The sequence below is a fragment of the Cupressus sempervirens genome, chromosome 10 (assembly GCF_028749045.1).
Source record: "Cupressus sempervirens isolate cs-2001-9-10 chromosome 10, ASM2874904v1, whole genome shotgun sequence".
Classification (NCBI taxonomy): domain Eukaryota; kingdom Viridiplantae; phylum Streptophyta; class Pinopsida; order Cupressales; family Cupressaceae; genus Cupressus; species Cupressus sempervirens.
The window spans coordinates 336948043-336963549 of NC_143127.1; the positions used below are offsets into that span (position 1 = coordinate 336948043).

Consider the following 15507-nt stretch of genomic DNA (forward strand, 5'->3'; position numbering starts at 1 on the left):
GTACAAGTGTGGATTCTTCATGGTGTTCTTATCCAGTTATATATCTGGACTAGCTGGAATCAAGTTGGTAAGTAGATCTTGTTGGATCTTGCAGAATTGATTTTGTAATTATTGTTTGTATTTGGCCCTAACCCAAAAGGCCTTATAGCTAGACATATTACATGTAATCAATTATATCTATGAATAAAGAGTTTTGATTAGGTATTAGATCCTGCATTATTATTGCTTTGTTATATTTTCATTGTGTGGTTGTTTGCTAATGGTTTGGACATCTCCTTTGGGGATTCTCCTACCTTGCACTATGTCAGATGGTATCAAAGAAAAGGGTTTCCTGAGTGTCTAGATAGATCAACAAAGTTGTGGCAGTTTATACTAGGACTTGCAGAGAAGGTTGGTCTTGTGTCTGATTAAAATTCTAGATTGGTGGATCTATTGCTTAGGGTTTACTAAAAATTTTGAAGATGCCTCCAAGAAGATTGAACCCTTGGGAAATTGATGATCTTAGTGATGACATGGAAGAAAAAAATCTTAGAGAAGATAAGAGCAGAGTTCAGATCTAAGATTGCATTGATGAAGAGTGACATGATCACTTAAATTGTAAGTGCTTTAGGTGGTGTACCTAGGCATCTGGGTACTAAAGGTAGTTATGAGGACATTGCTAAAGACTTTGAAGCTATTTGATCTAGTGGTGATGATACAATTGATCATGTAGAGAGACCTATTGGAGCTAGGGTTGGTCAGTTTGTTAGACCTGGATCTCAGTTGAAGCTAAAGCATAAGATGAAGGTTTCTAATCTCTCAGGTACTTTGACTCCTAAAGGCTTGATTGATTGGATTGGTAAATTGGAAGACTAATTTTAGCTTGAGGATATTGAGGATCCACTTAGAGTGTGGTTGGCACAAACTAAGTTGAAAGGACATGTTGCACTTTGGTAGAAAGAATTGCAAAGAGGAAAAGACAAGGAAGGTGAAATGAAGATCACGAAATGGAGATTGATGGTGATTAAGTTGAAGGCTAAATTTATTCCTATCAATTATAAACTCGAGTTGTTTAAAAGACTACAAAATCTAAAACAAAAAGGATATGTATAGGAAAGATTATACCAAGGAGATCTACATGTTGACTATTTGGTCTGCTCATAGAGATTTGTAAAATTTAGCTCAGTACATTAATAGTTTGAGATTCAATATTCAAGATGAGGTTGGTATGTTGAATATTTCTTCAATTGAGGATGCTTATCAGTAGTCCCTAAAGGTAGAGGATAAGTTGAAAAGGAAAAGTCAAGGTAATGATAGAGGGAAGGAGAAGCTAGATAGCTTGGCACAAGCTAAACCGAGTGCTGAAAGTGAACCAAAATCTACTGATCAAAAAAGGAGGATAGGTAGTGGTGAGTTCAAAGGTAATTGTTTTAGATGTGGTAAAGAAGGGCATGGATCTTTTACATGTTTGATAGGTGGGACAACTACTATTGTGAATGAGGTTGTAGTTCAAGATAGTTAGCCTAAGCAAGGAGAAAGTTTGCTAGCTCAACAAGTACTAATTGGTGAGAGGATATTGGATCCTTGTTAGAGGACTAGTTTTTTTAGGACTCATTATAAGTTTGGTGGTAAAGTATGCAAGGTAATTGTGGATGGTGGTAGTACTAATAATCTTGTTACTAAGGAGATGGTTTGAAAACTGGGTTTGAAGAGAGTGAGACATCCTTATCCTTATAGGATCGGTTGGTTGTAAGGTGAGCATGCTTTGAAAGTGAGGGAGAAATGCCTCGTTGATTTCTAGATTGGTAGTATAAGGATCAAATGTTGTGTGATATTATGGACATGAATAGTTGCCATGTGTTTCTTGGTAGGCCTTGGTAGTATGATTGTAGGACTATGCATGTTTGTGTCAAGAATGTGTTTACTGCTAAGAAAGGTTGCAGAAAGTTTTCCCTAATTCCTTTGTTGAATGAAGAGCTCAGTAGGAGGAACCTGAGTATTGGTAGCTGAGTTGAGTTGGCAGATTCTAAGAAGGTTGGAGATCAGTGTGGAAAGAGAACCTATAGCACACCTCAAATGGATGTGAAGAAGTAGAAGAAGAACAAATGAAAGAGTGTACAAGTTGAAGATTTGGAGGATATGTATGTGAAGAACCAGTTTGGGATTCATGTGTTGAATCCTAGAAGATGTTCTTCTAGTTACTAGAACATCTTTTCAAACCTGGGGTTTTCGAAGTAAGAGCATCCTAGGCTTTCTTGCAATCCTGCATATTGGAGCTGAGTGCCAGTGGTTTCCAATTTTCTATTATTGTTGAGTTTTTTTAGTGTATGCCAAGTTACTGTAGCTCTTGTGAATGATGAGTTACTATAGCTTTAGTGGATGTCGAGTTATTGTAGCTCTAGTGGATGTTGAGTTATTATAGCTCAAGTTGATGCCAAGTTACTATAGCTCTTAGTGGATACCAAGTTACTGTAGCTCCTAGTGGATTCCAAGTTATTATAGCTCTTAGTGGATGCCAAGTTAATGTAGCTCCTAGTAGATGCCAAGTTACTATAGCAATCTTATGTTGATTGAGTGTTCCATCATGTTCTAAGTGAACCTATTAGTGCCCAGTTTTCTAGTGGATGCTAAATGTTCCTATATGTATCGAGTGCTAATATTGGTTTTGGTTATGTTCATGTCGAGTTGTTTGTGAGCCAACATTTGGCATTTAATTTATGTATAGGTATTTAATTTAGTGTCATAGCCAACTTGTGGCTCAACCTATATTTAATGTAAGGGATTTAATTTAGTTTGCAAGTGTTGGACCGACTTGTGGCTTAGTTGGGTATAAGTAAGACCTTTTGCGAAGTCTTTAAAAATATATCATTCCAGCTTAGAGAAATGGATGAAGTGTAGATGCAATTTTTGAAGAGCTAGGGCTACGACTTAGAAATCAGAGGATTGCTTGGTGGACCTAAGGCTACAAGTGTGGATTCTTCTTGGTGTTCTTATCTAGTTGTGTATTTGGACTAGGTGGAATTGAGTTTGTAAGTGGATCTTGTTGGATCTTGTAGAACTAATTTTGTAATTATTGTTGGTATTTGGCTCTAACCTGAAAGGCCTTATAGCTAGGCATATTGCATGTAATCAATTCTATCTATGAATAAAGATTTATGAGTTGGTATTAGATCTTGCATTATTGTTGCTTTATTTTTGTATTTCCATTGTGTGGTTGTTTGCTAAGGGTTTGGACTTGTCCTTTGGAGATTCTACTACCTTACACTGTGTCATTGAAAAGTATGCCTATCATGTGAGACAATAATGCTTTTATTTTATTTTTAAAATGGGAATAATGTTTTTCATTTTCACACTTAGGATTAGTGGGATTTTTTAGATTTTTACTTAATTAAAAGTAGGCAAGTTCTTTGAATTAAATAAAAGACTTAGGATAAGGCAACCAAATGATAGGTTATAATCGATTGATTAAAAAAATGATGATTTGATCAAAGATAAGTGATGAATAAATTAACAAAAAATGTTAGAAAGGGGACTCATAGTCTAGATGACCATTTTTGGGTGATTATAGACCTTGATAGATCTTAGTGATCTATGGGGGAAATATGTACTATCTCAGTTCTTGAAAAACTTACCCTTGAATACTCATATACCTCTTTTCTCTCTTTTTGCAATCAAGGATTCATGATCATTTATCTTTCCTTCTTTATCATTAATTTCTATTCATTCACTTACATATTCTCCAATATGTCTTATGCTTTTATTTGTACTCTTGGTTAGTACTCTTTTGTCTTTATATGCAATAGCTCTAAAATTAGTCTCAACTCTAGGCAAAGAATCTTTTAATCTTCTCGTTTAAAAATATTTTATTTTACCAATCAATGTTCCTATATTAAAACTTTTAATAAGAGGAATAACTTAGTTCAATTGAATTAACCTTGTTTTCATAAGTTGGTATTAAGGATCGAAGAATCTTGTGAACAATTTGAACTTTTTATTTGTGTAGTAACTATTGTAATTCATTGTACATATGCTCTAACAATTCCATCTTCTTGCATTATTCCCCTTTTTAACTTAGTTTTCTGATTTCAAAATTTTTCTTTCTTTATAAATTCATTACCTTCCCATAAATTCTTTAACTTAATCCAAATGTCATGTGCAAGGTCAAGTTCCTTTACCTCGATGAATTCTGATTCAAATAGGGCACTAATGAGTGCTTCTCTTGTAATCATGCTCTACTAGAATATCTTCTTGTCCTAATCTATACATCAAGATAGATCTTTCTCAGTCTTTACAAAAAATTGATCCATTGTGATAAACCAATAGTTGATTCCCATGCAGATCGGATGTCTTTGCATCTTTTTCTTCCAACTTTCATAGTTATCACACATTAGACTTAGTACTCTCTTTCCTTTAAGCCACAGATCCCCTCAAGTTGTTAAGATTCTTTCTGAAAGAGGACCTAATTCTTTGATGCCAATTAGTAAGAAGTAGAGTCCACACACAACAAAGGAGGGGGTCAAGGGGTTGGGATGATTTTTTTGTGACCAAATATAATTAAAACCAAACTTATAAATGTGATCTCTAGCAATTAAATTAATGATGCACAAGAAAAATAAACCATGCACCATAACACAAGGATTTTTTGACTAAGGAAAACCTTGATCAAAGGGAAAAACCCTAGTGTGGATGACATCCAAAAGATAATGTACTAATATATAAATTCCTTATAAATAGATGTGACCCTATTAGGATTCAAATACAATACATTTAGTACAATAGTGCTTTTAGAGGATGGATACTTGTTAGGAGACCGTGAATCCTTTTTAGAAGATTGTAAACGTATTAAAGGGTAGAAAGGAAATAAGTAGACCCACTGCCTAAATGCTCTAGCAAGTGTGAAAGACAATATTTGAAGATAACATATCCAAAATCATGAATTGACAAGTCTTCAACTTACTTTCCAAAATAGTTCCTTTGAAGCTCCCATTGATCATCCACTATTAATATTAGTATACTTTGATTATCCATAATATGTATCCACATCAATTGATCTCATATATGGAATACCCAACTAGGGAAAACAACTTTCCATTATACCTCTTACAAATAATTAATTAGGTCAACCTATTAGAGCTTTCACAATGTACATTTAATTACATAGGTTAATGTTAAGGCATATATGTTTTCATAAGCATTATTAAAAATAATAGAACAATGTTCCCACAAGTTACAATAGAGATATTATATTTTACAATGATAAATAAAATGCTTCCTCAACATAGTCGACTATCAATAAAATATATCACATGTTACAAAATAGCGACATTTACATAATAACCCAAATTCTTCCTTTAGACATGGGAAAGGATACATATTCTAATTAGAGTAAAATTTATAACATTAAAATGAAAAAAAAAAGTGTCTCTTGAAAGTTCCAAATGCTTCAACTTACTATTATATGTAAGGAACACTAATAAAAAATTAGTAATGTCTAAGGTGGACATATATTAGGAAGATGTATACTTGGGAGTACTTTTATACAAAATCAAGTTAATGTAAACATACTACAATGTTGAGATGTATTTATGTCCCAAATATTATACAAGGAACAATTTCAATAATTTTCAAACAAAATAATTTAAAGTAAATGCATCATTTGAGAAAAAATGAAGGTTTTAAATATACAATTTCTATCTTTTATTTTTATTCATGTAATTTTATAGTTTAGAATAATTATAATAAATGATGCAATAAAAGTATACACTAAACTCATTATAATAATTTGTATCAAAAATAATATTCTATAATCATTTTCAAATTGAATTTTTTCTTAAAAAAAGGCAAGGGCCTACTATGGAATGGTAAACTATGAGTCTCTCATCAAGTAGGTCTTGGGTTCAAGTCTATGATTAACACATAATTATAATTAACGCTAATAGTAATAATCAATAATAAATAATCTAGGCTTTGGTCAATTACTTTTCAAACATAATTATCATCATATTCTATTAATAGTATAAATTTAAATATTATATTTTACTAATAATTTGATTTTTATTCATTTTATTTAATTTAAATATATTTATAATTGATATTTAGTATAATTGATGATGTAACATTTTGCAAAGCTTAAAGGTATACTAGTATTGTTTATTTTACTAATCTTTTTCAAGGTACTTGCAGTATGATAATCAAGATTTTGGAATGATAAGACAAGAAATGGAAAGCGTCAACCATATTTTGAGGTACACCATATAAATCAATATTATTTGGAATTGTGAAGTTATTATTATTTATTTTAAACAATTGGTTCTTTTAACAAAGGATTTGTCTATTGTTTTTCATAGGAATATGGATGGAGAGGACCTTCAAGAGCTAACCATAAAAGAGTTGCAAGAATTAGAAAAAAAGTTGGAACTTGGGCTATATAGGATTCGATCAAAAAAGGTATCATTTTATTGTATTTTATTATAAGGAAAATTAGCTTGTTTCACATAAATAATAAAGAATTTTTTAAAAGATAAATAATTTATTACTTTTTAAAAAATGGTTCACAATTTCTCTGCTTGCTCACTTTCATGAGCTCTTCACTAACCACATAGTTAGTTCTTCTTAATGTCATAGATGCTCACATTCCTCTCTCATTTTAAAATTCATAGAAGCTTCAATAGGGCTTGTATTGTGTCAATTCCTCAAGAAGATGTTGAATTAGGATACCAAAACTTGCTTTGGCAAGGGTTTTCTACTTGTATCATCCAAAGGTCCTTGGTGTCAATTTACCATGCTGAATTTTACATCATTTAGACTAAAACTATCCCTTCCAATGCGATAGAAAATATGCCTACATAAAAAATGGTTAACATGATTGTTAAGAAGGCACTAAGTTTTGGTATCCATAGTTACAATGAGATAGAATGGCTCCTTAATTACACTAGTCTCCCCCAAGTTTGGTGATTCCACTACACGGTGCCCACACCTTCTATCTTCCTATCATCTCTAACCATTGCAGTATGCTTACATAATTTGTTCACAACTTTATTGGATTTTTGTAGGATCGTACCCTGATATGTCAATTTACACAGATTTGGCCAAAATGATGCAATTTCTACTCGTGTTTCTAAAATAAAACCTTGTTGATGGGGAAATGTTGATTTACCCATGTGTTAAGGATTTTTATACTGTAGTTTTATTATCATGAGGAAAAATGAATTGCATTAAAGAATAGGCTTTAGATTATTTAAGGAAACTTCCTATGTTAGCTTTCTTTGACGGAATATGTGTTCCAATATTGTTTTTCATAGATTTGGAAAGCACTAATATAGAAGAAAGAAATGTTAGCTAAAGATGTGGATAGCTTACACACTAGTCTACACTTTTGTTAGAGTAAAAGGTTAATTTAATTTCATTCATTAAATTACCTTTACCCCCTTCTTAAGATTCCCTTTGTGCACTTGCATTTCCATTAAATAATTAATTAGTAATTATTAAATGTCATTTACCTCTTTGAGTTTCCTTTTTAGGTTTTCTATCTCCTTCATAAGGATTGATCGATTGTAAATTATTCATTTTGTTTTGCACAAGTAAATACAATCTTCTTTTTTATTGAGCAAACCCTTCTCTCTTTGTGTTTTTTACTTCCTCATAATAATTTATTTGCATGCAAGATATCCAGGGATCTCTAGATTTGTTCATTATAAAATCCTACATGATATTAGAGATTTGCCTCTAGCTACCTGTTCTTGTTTGGAGTACAGAAGGTACACAATTTTTTTCAGACAAATCTTGTGATTTTTTGTTATTTTCTATAAAAATATGGAGTCTCTAAAATTGGGGGCACTTTGAACCCAAACAAACATTATAGTTGGATTCAGAAGATGTCAAAACCCACATTTCATATAAAGCACATCTTGTTTGGCCAATCTTGCATTATGTGGAAAAAAATATTTTCCCAATAGGGTTGTATGACCCTGTGCACACTTCCTGAGGGGATATTTTCAAAAAAAAATTTGTGGGTTTTTTTTTTGAAAAAAAACGTTATCTATATTAAACTTTAATAAAGTGTTAAAAAACTTTATAAAGTTTTTTTTGAAGACAAACTCAAGAGAATATGTACTTAGAAAAGTACTTGCAAATGCAGAGGGTGACATCATTCAAATGACCTTTAATTTGACATCCATGCACCTATCAACAGATTTATTTGTTGGTTAAAATAGCAGCAGTTGGTTGTTGGGTTGTATCTTGAGCATACAGTGACTTTTTTTGTAAACAAAATGTCGTTCAAAATTTGATTCCAAGACCCATGCATTAATGGAGGATATTTTGGTATTTGGTTTTGTTTGGTTACCTATTTTTCCCAGTGAAGTCAAATGAGTCTTCTTGCATTCTGGGAGACATAATTTGCTCTTTTTAGCTTTTTTTTTCAATCTAAAAGAAGCGTCAGAAAGCTCTTCTCAACCCCTATCTAAATTTTGTGTTATTTTCATCAGTATTTCTTAAAGGTGCATGTGATTCTCAAAATGAAGCTCTCTTTTTGTTTACACATTCCTTCTAGTAGTTGGGGTTCAATTTTGTGTATTGTGATTTGTTTTCTATTATTATTTATGTTATTTACATTAGTAAACCAAAATGTTTTCAAAAAAAATCCAACACCTTCTAAAATAATGGTCGAGACCTCTTCTTTTCTAGAATTTCTAGCCCCTCATAACTATCACACATGGAAGTCCTTGATGACATGACTTCTCTAATCAAAAACAATGTGGTCTTGTTTAGATGCAATGTAGCCAATTTTACTAAGGCCATTTGAGGTCATCTAATACAAGAATAAAATGGATGAGGTAATGGGATCGATTGCTTTACAAGTATCTGATAGTCTACAATTTCATCTTGATGGGTACAATACCCCTCTAGCTATGTAGACAAGGTTTGATGACTTGTTTGGTACTATGAATGAGTTTAGGACACCTCAGATTGAGGCACAAATTACCTCTCTTGTACCAAATTCTTTTCCTTCCATTGAGGACTTCTTGATGAAGTTAAAACAAACGAGATCTTAATGCAGGGTTATGGGAAAACCAAGATTGACACTAAGTGGATTTACTTGATTCTTTCTAAGCTTCATGGAAACTTTTAGATTTTTTCTTCTACCCTTTATTATACCAAGGATACCTTGGGTAATAGACTTACCATGTCATCTTTTGAGGTTCTTTGTGATCATTTAACTCAAGAGAAAGTTAAGCTCTCTCAATTTCATACTCTCACATGCTCACAAACTTATGCATTAGTAGCTCGGCCATCTACTAGGATGAAGGAGAAGAAGCATAAGTCACATCCTATAGAGCCTCAGATTAAATCTAGTGCTCACATCACATCAAGCCCACCTCCTCCTAAGGGAGATAAATCAAAGCTAGAAAGACTGAATTGTGCTTATTATAATAAGCCCAATCATGATGAGGTATGTTGCTATGAGAAGAAGTTAGATGGCTATGCCAAATAGGTTTTGAATTTGACAACTCTCCTTCAAAAGAGAAACATTGTTATTCCTTCTACTTCCCATAGATCTTCTTCATTATCAGCATTTCAGTTAGATGGTAAAGATGTAGGAAAGGGTCATGCACTATGTGCAACTACCACTCCACACTCTTCTAGATGGTTATTGGATTTAGTTTCTTCACACCATATGGCATCTTCTTAGTATTTGTTCTCTTCTTTTGAGGCTTCTCATACTATACACATTTTGATGGGGAAAAACATTGTTATGGCTGTATGTGGGAAAGGTAATATTGGCATTGATGATGGTACATTTCATGATGTACTTTGTGTTCCATCTTTGTCCTCTAATGTTCTCTCTATTTATCAGATTACTCATACTGGAACAAGGAAGATAGTTTAGTTTGCACAAGATTTGGTGCATATTAGAGATAGTGAGAAATGCAATATTGTTGCTAGAGGGATTTTTGATCATTCTTCCCACATATACTCCTCCTCTCATTTTGATCCACCATCTCCACTATCAAAGACTCGCTCTCCTTCTTTATAAGAGACTATTGAGGTGAAGTTGGGTCACTTGAACTTATGTGTTGTTACTAAGACCATTGTTGTGACTTCTACACCTCCACCCTCTATTTAGAGTCCATCCATTGCACAAGATTACTCTTCACCATTTCCTATTATTATAGCTCTACTCATCAAGCCACCTACTATAGTTGTTGAGTATATATTAGAGGACACATATCTTTTCTAAGACGACAGATTTAGCTCACCAATTATCCCACCTCTATTCAAGATTAAATTGCAGATTATCATGCATTATCCTTCAAGCATCAACTAAGACTTCCAACTTTACCTTACATTTAAGGGTTTCACCCTCCTTATCCACTACCTTTATTTCTTTCATATTGGAGCCACATTAGTATGTTCATTCATAGATGAGTTCTACCATTTTGGGGAGGCTATGGAGGAATCAATACACATTCTCCATTCTCCATTCTTCTTAGGTGCCAATGTCGAAGGTACAACACATGGACTCAAACTTTCTCTAATCAAACATTTTTGAAACAACTCTTGCACTTTTCTATTGAGTTCTTCATTATCTGTAATTGTCAACCTATATGGTGGTTTATTCAGAAAACTAGCTCTAAGAATCAAATCCATATAATGACTTATACATCTTACTAGTGGTAAAGCATCATGTATACCATCTACAAAAATCTATTTATACCCATTCAACAAGCTTACAATTTCTATTGGCACTTGGCTTACATTGTCTTCTTATGTTGTCACTCAGCCTCTATCAGTTGCTCGGTCATTACTATGCTTTGTCACTAGGCCATTACTAGCACAACTCAACCCTCTATGTATTATAAGAAAAAAAACTTGGTTCTTTTTCATTTCCTTCTCAAATTGCTTTCAATTAACCAATCATGCTCTAATAGTAGTATAGTTTATCTCATTGGGAGACTCAATCAAAGGTATCAATGTATCGATAACTCCATTCATCCAAATAGTATATTGATTCAATCTTCCATAATACACGACATGTTTATCATATTGCCAAGGTCTACCCAAAAAAAATTACAACAATCCATAGGAATAATATCAAAAAAAACTTCATTAGAGTAATATCCAATCTTTAATTTCACAACACATTATTCACTTACCAATATCTTATCCTCATCCTTGATCCATGAAACATGATGGGGTTTAGGATGCTTCAGCCTCAGTGACTAAAACTTTGTAACCAACTCCTCAGATGCCAAATTTGTTGAACTTCTAGTGTCAATGTTCACTTTGCAACATTTCTCAGCTATCTTACAATAAGTCTTTAAAAGACTTCTTCTATGAACAGGTTCTTTATCCTCAATTTTCTCACTGCACAGAGTTCTTCTCAACATCAAATTTTCTCCAACCTCAAGATCACTCTAAGGGTATAGTTGTTCACCTTGTAGCACAACATTCTTGCTACCACTTTCATTTTCACCAGAGTATCTACATTCAAAGGATCTATGCCCTTCTTTGCCACATCTGAAATAATTACTATGAAAACCTCCTCTAGAATAAGAATTACCTCTTCCTCGATAAGAACTAGTACCTCCTCAATAAGAATTTCCACCTTTCAATTCAGTCTTTCCTTTGTCATCACTTTTCCAATAAGATTTTCACTTATCTTTCATAGAATTATCAAATTTGTCACTTTCTCCATAAGATCTACCTCTACCTCTCTAGAATCTACTAGATCTAACTCTTTGTTAATGCTTCTTTGTCAAGATCTCTTTAGCTTTCAAGGCATATTAACATGCTTGTTCCATAATTTCCAATTTTAAAAAACTTATGTCATCTTGAATCCCAAATCTCAATCCATTTGAATACCTTGCAATGTCGTGAACCTCATCATCAAAATGTCTAGATTTGATGTCCAGTCTATAGAATTCCTCATCCATATACTCTTTTATAGTCATGTCCTTTTGTCTCAATTTTTACATCTTTCTCAACAAGCTAACTTGGTAATCAATAGGAAGGAACTTCTTCTTTACTTTATTCATCATTTTAAACCAGTTCTTGATCTTATCTTTTTCTCTTCTCTATCTATCAGTTTGCAAATGCTCCCACCATAGTGAGGCATGACTTTTCAACCTAATGACTACAATCTTTACCTTTCTATTATCAAGAGTGCCTTCAATCTCAAAAAAATCTCCATATCAGAGATCCAATGCAACACAACATTAGTGTCTAATTTTCCATCATAAGGAACAACTTCCACAACAATCTTTGAATGTTCCCTAAACAATACTATCAACAATCCTTCTTCATCTTGACCTTCCTGAGGTTTTGGATTAGGGTTTGATGTCATTGTTTCATCATCACTCACATTATCCATGTGCACTCCTCTCCTCTAGGTTATCTCCATAGCATCTAACTTGGCTACAATTAGATCAACATGTCCATAGTAGCAGTATCAACATTTCCTTTGCCTCAAACCATCTTTACGAATAGGTTCATGCAAGATTGAAACCCTCTAGAAGCTATAGGTCAAATCCAAAGATCTACTACCCTTAACCAAATTCAACTTGGGGTTTTTTGCATTCCAATATCCACAAGGAAGAACTTCAAGCCCTGATGCAACCCGATTCAAGGAGGGATCTAAATAGCTAGGGCTAGACGTACACCTAACTATCCAACCACCTTGCCGAGTAACACAATAAAAGCAAACAACACAAAGAACAACACCAAGGAGAGAGAGATCAGAAAACCTTTTTATTGATTCATCCAATTATCAACATACATGTCTAGTTGTGAGTGTTAGCATGAATGGTGATGCTATGGGGGAGCATTGTAGAACATTGATATGATGTATTTATAACTGTGTTTTTCATTAATGATAACATAGTAATAAGTTTGTAAAAGACTGAAAAAGCAGTAGACTATGATTTTTGTATTGAGAACATTATATTACTTGTCTAATGATGTGCAGTTACCAACACATACTACATTGTGTATTTGTTACAAGGGTAAGTGCACAAAACCTGAATCAATGGTGTATAGAAGATATGGTTGATCTACAGAGAACTGTATGGAAATAGATTATTAGGAAAGTAGTTCCTATTGTATGATTTTTATAGTTCATTACAATTGTAGTGAAGAGTTGCACAATCAACTAGATATAGTATATTGATCGTTGAAGATGTCAGAGACTATGCATGTACAAACATCACACATGTGAAAGTTTATGTATAACTGTGAGCTAACAACATTAATTAAATGTGTATTTCATTTAATTAATGTGTGGAAAGCTGACACAAGGATTTATTATTAAGCATGGTTGAAAGGAAATATGTTTTCCTTGTTTTACATATAGATGAATAGAGAAGACTTGCGAATTACTAAGTAGCAAAGTGATACAAAAGCAGAGTAATCTACCTATGCATGTAAGTGACCTGAAGGGTTATTGTCACTGAGTTCAGAGTTCTAGATCTCATTGCATGATTTGAAGGTGAAGGAGTCTGATGTATTGGAAAGAGCAAAAAGTAGAAGCTTGTTACACATCTATTATTTTAAAAGGAATAGTACTGAGGTTAATTGGATATTCGGTTCATTGATGTAATCCTAAAACTTTTTGGACAGTGGGTTCAGCTACCTTCCACATCTCCTAATAGGGTTGTCACAACTCCTAATAGGGTTGGAATCTCCTTATAGGGATTCAAAGTCTCCTAACTGGGACTCTTTCTACTAAATGTTGTAATAGACTCCTAATAGGGTCCATCCTCTAATAAGGAATATTCATATTAGTACATCATTTTGTGGGCATCATTCCCATCAGGGTTTTCTCTCTGATCAAGGGTTTCCCTAGTCAACATATCTAGTGTAATTATGTATGAGCATATCTTTATGGTTGTTGTTTACATTGGTTGATTGATTAAGATTTTTTAAGAGGATAAATGTTTTAATTTTCATATAAATAATTCACCCCCCCTCCTTTCTTAGTTATATTGGTGACTATTATTCCTAACAGTGAGGCTTTCATGGGTTACAGCCAAATACAAAATACAACTTAAAAATCTAGGATCTAGCTTTAAATTCACTCTAGGAACATCTTCTCTAAAAACTCTAAGTCCTACCTAATTTAAACTTAAATACCCCTATTTATACTTGCCAAAATGACTTACAAAAGATTCTAGATCATTACATAATAGAAAGATGGACCTTAAAATGGACTACACACATCCCAACACAAGATCCTAACATTAAATTCACAATCCAAATTAAATACATAAGGTGGCTCAAACTAAGATCCAATCACAAAAAAAATTAGTCAAAGAAGGAACTGAACACCAGAAAATATCAAGTTCACTCAACACATGAAGGCACACTTGTCCAATAGTGGACAACTTGGCCAACACAAGAAATCTACAATGATTAGAACTTGAAAGTAACTAGTGAAATGAACAAAAATAGGTAGGATTACAAGGCAACCTAGGATGTGCTACAAGGAGATTGTTGAAGTGAAGAAGATTGATTACACCTATCATGGAAAAATCATTATTTTGTCACTGATGTCAAACCTACTACTTTTTGGTGAGATAATTTCTTACTTTGGTCTGAATTCTATCATTTTTTTGATTGATGAAGAGGATTTGAAAAGAAAGGATAACAAAAGAACTTAGAGGAAGGTTGAGATATTAGGTGTATAAAAGAAGCACTAATACCAAACAAGACATTGATGATATAGTATACTATTTATCTACTTAAGGCTATAATGAAAGGATACTTGAGAAAAGACTTGAATGAGGCTAAGAAAAGAAAAGTGGCTATCAAGCCTAACCGAGCAAATAGTACAAGCCGAGAAAATTTAGTGTAGGCTGAGTAAAAAATCATGGAAGTTGAGTGAAGTATGTTCAGTATGTACCAAGTGAAGAAAGTCAGTAAGAGCCAAGCAAGAGAAATCTAGTTGGTGTTGAGAGAAGACAATTAGTATGTTTTGAGCACCAGTAAAGACCTAGTGGATACTGAGAAACCCAATGTTGGCCAAGCATCAAAACACAGTGTTGGCTGAGCAAACAAATTGTTATTGTTCAGTGCCAATAAAATGTGTTAGATTAAAGATTTAATGAATTTGAGCCAAAAAAGTTGATTTCTTGAATTGTGTGAAGCATGTAGAATATTACTATGATAAGTTGGTGGCATAGAATTTAGGATAAAATATTTTGAGGTAATTTCAAAGAGGATTGTAGAGGAAGTTTCTAGAAGGGCCAAAATGGAAAAGTGGGTAGATTCATTGAATCTTACCTAACCCTAGAATGGACAATTTTGGTTAAGTAGAAAGAGACCTAAATTCTCTATTTGTAGAGATAGCAGACAAGAAGAAATAGTTGCTATGTGTAAGAACCTAAGGAAGACAAGAAGTCTAGGATGTTGCTTCATACGGTGGCCAAATAGAAGAGTTTGCAATTGGCATACAAAGAAAGAAGGCTTAAGGGGATGAATACTTGAAGGGTGAACAAGATGTCAGACACAAATAGGATGAATGCCAAGTAG

General features: G+C 33.2%; 1 protein-coding gene across 1 annotated transcript in view; it reads left to right on the forward strand.

Moving 5' to 3' along the window:
- The window catches only part of LOC149533973 (MADS-box transcription factor 22-like), a 162925-nt gene that overhangs the window by 63912 nt on the left and 83506 nt on the right, over window positions 1–15507 (forward strand). Inside the window, exons 4-5 of the mRNA XM_089805946.1 lie at window positions 6163–6224; window positions 6327–6426. Of these exons, the coding sequence (XP_089662072.1) occupies window positions 6163–6224; window positions 6327–6426 (162 nt within the window). The remainder of the gene's footprint in view (window positions 1–6162; window positions 6225–6326; window positions 6427–15507) is intronic.